The sequence below is a fragment of the Gopherus evgoodei genome, unplaced genomic scaffold (assembly GCF_007399415.2).
Source record: "Gopherus evgoodei ecotype Sinaloan lineage unplaced genomic scaffold, rGopEvg1_v1.p scaffold_34_arrow_ctg1, whole genome shotgun sequence".
Classification (NCBI taxonomy): domain Eukaryota; kingdom Metazoa; phylum Chordata; order Testudines; family Testudinidae; genus Gopherus; species Gopherus evgoodei.
This window is the reverse complement of record NW_022060016.1, coordinates 528,442-536,328: the sequence shown is the minus strand read 5'-3', so window position 1 is coordinate 536,328 and position 7,887 is coordinate 528,442. Positions and strand designations below refer to the sequence as shown.

Here is a 7,887-nt window from a genome sequence, read left to right as displayed (position 1 = left end):
TGTGTGTACATGCAGTGTGTGTGCGCAGTATGTATGCGCAGTGTGTGTGTACATGCAGTGTGTGTGTACATGCAGTGTGTGTGTGCAGTATGTATGTGCAGTGTGTGTGTACATGCAGTGTGTGCGTGTGTGTACATGCAGGGGGTGTGTGTGCGCAGTATGTATGCGCTGTGTGTGTGTGTACATGCAGTGTGTGTGTGCGCGCATGTATGCACGCGCTGTGTGTGTGTGCACGCGCAGAATGTATACACATGCAGCAGACACACATGTCCACACCGGGGCATCACACCAGCTGAGGAGCAGGGGGCCCAGTGCCACCCCCGGTCCACGAGCGGGCGGCTGGAGGCGAGAGGCCAGGCAGCAGTGACACCACTAGGGGCGGGGCGGGGGGTCACACACTGGCTGGCTCCCAGACCCCCCACTGTGAGCTGCCCCCTGCGGCAGGCCGACACGGAGTGGGGGCCTTCTTCTGCCACAGGTGGGATCTGACTGCTGGTTCTTGTACCTCTTTGGAGCCGGGGGGGGTCGAGTCACCCCTCGCCCCCCAAATCACCCCTCCGGGCCCAGCTGCAGCTTGAGTCCCTGTGTCTGGCTGACCGACAACCCAGCCCATCCCCAGACCCGAGGAGAAGAGCACGACGCAGAACAAAACGAGTTAAACGAAAACGCCATGGGGGTGGGATTGTGGCACTCCCCCCCGGCTCCCCCTTCTCCCAAACCTCACTCCCCTCCTATCCCCCCCAAACCTCACTGCCCTGTGATCCCCCCAAACCTCGCTCCCCTCCAATCCCCCCAAACCTCGCCAGCTCCTGGGGACACACTCGCATCCAAGCACCCCCTATAAGCCGGGGATGTTCATGGGGATTGTTCATGGGGGGGAGGTGACATCGATGAGGTGCTAAAAATTAGGGGGGGCTCATCCCCCCATATAATGGCTGCACCCATGACAGATTGGGGGGCAGCTCCTGGTTCCACGCAGACCCTACAAAAACAAAAGAGGACACTCAAAGATCTGGGTGCTGGGATGGAGCAGGACCCCCCCAACAGTGTCTCTGGGCAAAGGGGACGGGGGCAGTGCCCCCCCCGGCGACGCTGGCTCAGAAGCCCCGGATGTGGCAATAGGCTTCGAGGCTGGAGAAGAGGATGTAGAGGAACCAGAGGCCCAGGAAGAGGCCGGCGGTGAGGAGCTTGGCCGGCCGGGGGCCCCCCAGCTCGCCCCCGATGCTTGGCCGGCGGCGGTACATGAGCACGCTGATGCAGATGAAGGCGAAGATGGTGAAGAGGGTGACGGAGAAGGCCAGGGTGCCCGTCTGCACCTGGAAGTCCTGGCCCTGCGCGGCCCAGTAGATGGCGGCCACCGACCAGGCCACGCCCAGGCCCAGGAACACGTTCACCGCGTTGCTCCCCGTCACGTTGCCGATGGAGGCGTCTGCGCACTGGTCCTGCAGGGCGGCCACCTTGCTGGCAAAGGTGTCTGGGGGGAGAGATGGGGCATCAGCTCGCGGCCACAGAGCCGCCCCGGGGCCCCCTGGCTGGGGACTGGCACCTTACACCCCAATATCCCCGCTAGCCCAGGCCTGCCCCCCACCCAGCTCTGCCGGTGCCACTCACTCCCGACCCGCAGCCCCTGCCAGCCCAGCCCTGCCCTGCCAGTGCCCCTCACTCCCGACCCGCAGCCCCTGCCAGCCCAGCCCTGCCCCCCCCAGCTCTGCCGGTGCCCCTCACTCCCGACCCGCAGCCCCTGCCAGCCCAGCCCTGCCCTGCCGGTGCCCCTCACTCCCGACCCGCAGCCCCCTGCCAGCCCAGCCCTGTCCCCCCAGCTCTGCCGGTGCCCCTCACTCCTGACCCACAGCCCCTGCTAGCTCAGCTCTGCCGGTGCCCCTCACTCCCGACCCGCAGCCCCTGCTCCCCCAGCTCTGCCGGTGCCCCTCACTCCCGACCCGCAGCCCCTGCTAGCCCAGCCCTGCCCCCCCCAGCTCTGCCGGTGCCACTCACTCCCGACCCGCAGCCCCCAGCCAGCCCAGCCCTGCCCCCCCCAGCTCTGCCGGTGCCCCTCACTCCCGACCCGCAGCCCCTGCCAGCCCAGCCCTGCCCTGCCGGTGCCCCTCACTCCCGACCTGCAGCCCCCTGCCAGCCCAGCCCTGCCCCCCCCAGCTCTGCTGGTGCCCCTCACTCCCAAACCGCAGGCCTCTGCTAGCCTAGCCCTGTCCCCCCCAGCTCTGCCGGTGCCCCTCACTCCTGACCCGCAGCCCCTGCTAGCCTGGCCCTGCCCCCACAGCTCTGCCAATGCTCCAACTCTTGTAAAAGGTTCCTTCACTTCTTTCATGATCTTGGGTGATGAAGACTTGACTGATAAAGCCTCCCTCCCTCACACCGCCCTGGGGCATTGGGGTCAGAACTGACCACTAGGGGAGAGCGTCCCCTGCTGAGCCCCCACCCCGCTCCCTACAGCCCAGCACCCCCTAGCGCTGCCCTGCGTGTGGAGAGCGCCCCCCACGACCCCTGACTTTCCCCTGGCACTGCCCCCCGCGTGTCGTGTGCGGGCCGGGCCGGGCTCCATACCCGGGATGGAGGTGCCCAGGGCCACAAAGACCACGGCGTTGACAGAGTCCTTGAGGCCCACGGTGCAGCCGAAGTGGGAGGCCAGGTCCCCAATGAGGGCGGTGAGGAGCCCGATCACCAGGATGGAGACGCTGAAGCAGGCCCAGCCGTTCCAGTACTCGGTGGGCGGCACGCAGGCGAACAGCACCTTCCAGAACACCGTCAGGAAGTGCATGACGTAGTCGAAGCAGGATGGGAGCTTCTCCTCCCGCCCGTCCTCCTCCTCTTCCTCGTCACCTGGCGGGGAACGGCAGCATGTCAGCCAGTGTGCCAGCCTCGCGGTGCTGAAATGCGGCCACTTCTGGGGTGGGGCAGGGGGCTGGGTATACAGGGATCCCTGGCCTGTCACTGAGATACAGCCCCTCTGGCATGGGACCCAGGGGCTGGTTATCTAGGGTCCCTGGCCTGGCACTTGAGATGCAGCCACCTCTGGGGTGGGACACAGGAGCTGTTTATACAGGGACCCCTCACCCAGCGCAGAGATGCAGCCACCTCTGGGGTGGCGCATGGAGGTCTGGTTATACCCAGGCCAGCCCCAGAACCCACCTGCGCTCACAGTGATGGCGTCCAGGAACTGCTCCCTCCAGGAGTGGGTGCCGATGACCAGGGCCAGGTTGGTTTTCTTTATCAGCTTGTCCACGGTGTTCTGTCGGGGAGGTGGGAGGGGATCAGTCAGTCTCCAGGTACCAAATCTAGGGGGGGAGGGCGGGACCGGCACGGTCTGCTCCGTGTGCCCCTCCACGAGATGAGTTGGCCAGATCCCAGCTCCATTCCCAGCCTCGAGGGCGGAACGGGCCCTGGAGAGCGACCCCCGCCCCTCACCCCCTAGCAGTGGGTCCCCGGGCACATTGGCGGGGGGGAACCACACAGGCCCCAAATTCCCACTGTCGTCCCCCCAAATCCTGTGGCTCCTGGCAGCGCAGCACCTGGCTGCCTTGGGGGTTCGAACGCCGGGTGGGTAACGCCTGAGGGACTCAGGGACAAACTAGCCCCGAGCCCCTGGAGAAGCCACAGGGCTGGCACTGAAAGGGGGTCGTCGGCTTAGCCCACCCCCCTTCTGCAGCCCCTCGGGGAGCATGATGGAGAAAGAAAGAAAGAAAGAAAGAAAGAAAGAAAGAAAGAAAGAAAGAAAGAAAGAAAGAAACCTGCAGAATCACAGCAGACGAGCCCAGCTGCCCCCCACGCCCTGCTGTTATCCTATATTGGGGGGGTCAGTTCTACCCTGCCTGCCCTGCCCCTGGCATCCGATAGTCCCCCCCTCACCCGCTTTGCTGCTGCCCCACAGGCGGGTGGGAAGGCCAATACACCCTACATCTGCTCCCCGCCCCCTCCTTATGGGCGCTGTCGGTCAGGCGCTGCGCCAGGGGGATGGAGCCGGAGAGGCCTGGTCCCCTTTTGCGTGAGCCGTTTGGAACAAACGTCTCGGGAGGGAAGCGTTGCCTAGTGGTTGGATCTCTGGGGGCCGGAGGCCCTTTCTCTGCTCAAACCACTAGCCGGATGGTTCTCAGCCAGGGGTACACGCGCCACTACTGAGAGGGCTTCCAGGCAGTTCATCAACCCATCTCGAGCCCCTCCATTCCCTCCCAGAGCTGGGGCTAGACCCCAGGAATCCCGACTCCCAGCCTGGCTCCTCTGGGCCCCTGCGGCGGGCGGCCTCGCTAGCCCGGCGGAGGAGAGCAGAGTCATTGCCTTAAAGTCGTACGACTCCTCGATGATGACTTCCAGCCGGCAGTTCTCCCCCAGGATCGGCTTGCCCATCTCGGCGATCCTCCAGGCTTCCTCCTCCTCTGCCGAGAGCTTCTTGTCCCCGTCGGCTGGACAGGAGACAACCCGTGAGCCTCCCAGCCGCTGCCTCGGTTTCCCCATCTACCTTGCCCCTCAGGGATGTCACTGGTCCCCCTCCCCACAGCATATGAGTGCCCCCCACCACCTGTAACATGTTCATCCTCCCCACATCCGGGGCCGCCGGGCAGTGCTCTTGTAGTACAGATGGGAAAACTGAGGCCCAGAGAGGCAATTGCCAAGCCAGCACTGGTGTGAGCAGACCAGCCCCTGGTCTCTCCTGGGACAGGCTAGATGCGGAGGGTGACGCAGTCCGTCACCCAGGGATGTCCCCTCTCGCGGGCCGGGCTCCGCCCCAAAGCCAACGGAAGCCGATATCCCCACTGTGCTTGGCCGGCTTTGGGTCCGACGGCCCGACGGGGAAGCTGGAGACAGACTGGAGAAAAGCCATCGGTTTGTAACAGGGCAGGGAACAGCTCACCCGGGCTGGCAGCGGGTTCTCCAGCACTGGCATGTGTAAATCAAGACTGGCTGTTTTCCAGAGCTCGGCTCTAGTTCAACAGAGATTGGGCTGGGCAGGTCTCTGGCCTGGACTCTGCAGGGGATCAGACTGGGGGATCACAGGGGGCCCATCTGGCTTCAGAATCTGTGAATCTCTGGGTCACATCCCGAGTGATCAGGATGATGCTACTGTCAGCTAGTGGCCATAACACTCATCCAGCCATCCACCCATCCATCCTCATACGGACCCATCCATCCATCCATCCCAATACGGACCTAGCCATTCATCCATCTCCATACGGACCCATTCATCCACCCATCCATCCTCATACGGACCCATCCATCCATCCATCCCAATACGGACCTAGCCATTCATCCATCTCCATACGGACCCATTCATCCACCCATCCATCCTCATACGGACCCATCCATCCATCCATCTCCATACGGACCCATCCATCCCCATACAGACCCATTCATCCATCCATCTCCATACGGACCTATCTATCCATCCATCCATCTCCATACGGACCCATCCATCCATACATCCCCATACAGACCCATTCATCCATCCATCTCCATACGGACCTATCTATCCATCCATCCATCTCCATACGGACCCATCCATCCCCATACAGACCCATCCATCCATCCATCTCCATACGGACCTATCTATCCATCCATCCATCTCCATACGGACCCATCCACCCCCATACAGACTCATCTATCTATGCACCCATCCCCATACAGACCCATCCATCCCTCTCTCCCTCCATCCCTCCCCATACAGACCCATCTATCTATCTATCTATCTATCTATCCCCATACACCCCCTCTCTCTCTATCGAGCAATCCCCCCAGAAGCTCTGGGAAGCCGGGAGCCCTGCATTCCTCCCCATCAGCCGCTCACCAAAGAGAAGCTGCAGGTGCACTTCAATTCCACAGCGGGGCTGGAGCAATGTTTACAGTGGGGGGGTGCTGAGAGCCACTGAACCCCACTGCAAACCCTGCACATAATGGAAACCAGCCCCCCTGGTCCCAGCTAACCCCAGGGCTCCAGCCCAGGATGGTCTCTGTGACTAAATCCCTGCCCACATGCCCACCTCACCCTGCGCCGAGCAAGACCCCACAACATCTCACTCATCAGACACTTGGTGGGAGCAACCGGGAGGGGGCAGGTTTGCCTGCCAGCACTTGGCATCTCTATAGCAACTGCCCTCGCAGGTCCCGGCGGGCTTTGCAGGTGTTAGCCAGCTGAGCATCACAACCTCAGTGTCAGGGAGGCTGGCACCACCAATGGGAAATCTGAGGCACAGGCACTTGAGTGGCTGGCAGCAGCAGCACATGGAACAGAACTCAGGAGTCCTGTCTCCCAGCCCCCCGTCTCTAACCACTAGACTCCACTCCCCGCCCAGAGCTGGGAATAGAACCCAGGAGTCCTGGCTCCCAGTCTCTGCTTTAACCAGAATTCAGCACTCACTCCCTTAAGGTATATGTCACGGTTCTGGAAATTTTGTTCCAACATTATTCCTACATCAAATTCTTTTAAAGGGCAGAGCAAACACACAGTATTTCTAAAACCGCTTGAAAGGTTTCGAATATTTTATGCTCCTAATACTTGGCTGCAGCCTGTTTCTTGAGCTGCCCGGGGACCGCTCCACAAACTTCTGCTTTGAAATTTGCTTTTCATTTAACTGGTATGTGTATTTTGTGCTTCTGTATGGAGGTTTACAGCTCTGTGTGTGTTTACATGTGTGCACACGAGTCCATGCATGTTAGGGTGGACAGGTGTGTGCAAGAACTGGTGTACGTGTGATTTGTGTTGGCACATGTGTACATATGTTTGCATATGTGTGCATCTGTGTTTATGTGTCATGGTCTGCATGCGTGGGCATGTATGTATAGTCGTATGTTATGTGTTGGGAATAGCTGCTGTAAGAAGCTATTCAGAAAGGACCTTAAAACAGCAGCCTCCACTCAAAACATGGGCAGATGTCCCTGTCAAAAACACAGACCCATGCAAGGCACATGTGGGCAAAGAGGACGCTGGTTTATGAAGGTTTATGCACAGAAGTGACAGAGAGGCTGGAAGACCAGAGACACGGCGAGACAGAAGGAAGCAGGATTGGTAGGTTGGCCCTGAGAAAAAGCTGAGAGGATTTTTGGGCAGCGTGCTGCCTGGAAAGGGACTTGGAACTGCGAGCAAAGTGGCCGTCTCCTGTTATTTGAGTCCCTCCCGCTTTTCAAGGGAACAGGAGTTCTTTGTCATTAAACAGGATTGTATCAAAGAAATACCTGACTCACTGTCTCCTCTTCCCAGAAATAACCCCCAAGGGCCCCCAGTTTTGGTTACCCAACCAGGGCAAAGAAATGTGTGTTCTGCCTACGCCTGTAGGTGTGTTCCTGTGTGCCTGCAGAACAGTGCACGTGTGGGTGGGTGCGTGGGCGGGTGCCCAGCCGCACCTGTGCTGGAGATCAGGGACAACCCATCTTGACGGTTTCCAGAAAGGAAATTAACATCCAGCCATGCGTGCCGTTCGCCGCGGGAGATAGATAATGACCATCTGGCTCTATCTCTAATTAAAATCAGCTCAGTGTGATGTGTCCCCTCCCAGTAGCCATCTAAGGGGGATGTTGTCGAGGACACTTCAGAGGGCTGGACCCCTGCCCTGCCCCGCCGGGCTGCCAGCTCTTCCTTTCCTGCTTCAGGCTTGGTGCAATTTCAAAAGAATTCAGGCTGCCACTGAACCTGGACCAATCGGGGGGTTTTCTCGGGTGACTCAGCTCCCAGTGCTTGCAAACACTTTTCTCAGAGAGCTGGGGGTGGTGACCCAATGAGCGGTCCCAGATCTCCAGTTGGTGATAATCAGCCGGGTCTGCTGGAGGCCATGAGGCCAGATCCCCAGCTGGGGCGAACTGGCTTGTCTAATGCCACGTTTCTTGCTCTGTTATAGTCCCGTTTCCATGACAGCGAGGTCTTTCCTGTATATTATGGGCTGTCCT

General features: G+C 60.3%; 1 protein-coding gene across 2 annotated transcripts in view; it reads right to left on the bottom strand.

Annotated features, from left to right (window-relative positions):
- Positions 1-1,008: 1,008 nt before the first annotated feature.
- The window catches only part of SLC8A2 (solute carrier family 8 member A2), an 82,233-nt gene continuing 75,354 nt past the window's right edge, over positions 1,009-7,887 (bottom strand). For both annotated transcript variants that reach the window (XM_030544503.1, XM_030544502.1), the window contains exons 5-8: positions 4,291-4,415; positions 3,148-3,247; positions 2,563-2,838; positions 1,009-1,474 (exon numbers count right to left, since the gene is read on the bottom strand). In XM_030544503.1, coding sequence (XP_030400363.1) covers positions 1,098-1,474; positions 2,563-2,838; positions 3,148-3,247; positions 4,291-4,415 — 878 coding nt within the window. In that variant the 3' untranslated portion in view covers positions 1,009-1,097. The remainder of the gene's footprint in view (positions 1,475-2,562; positions 2,839-3,147; positions 3,248-4,290; positions 4,416-7,887) is intronic.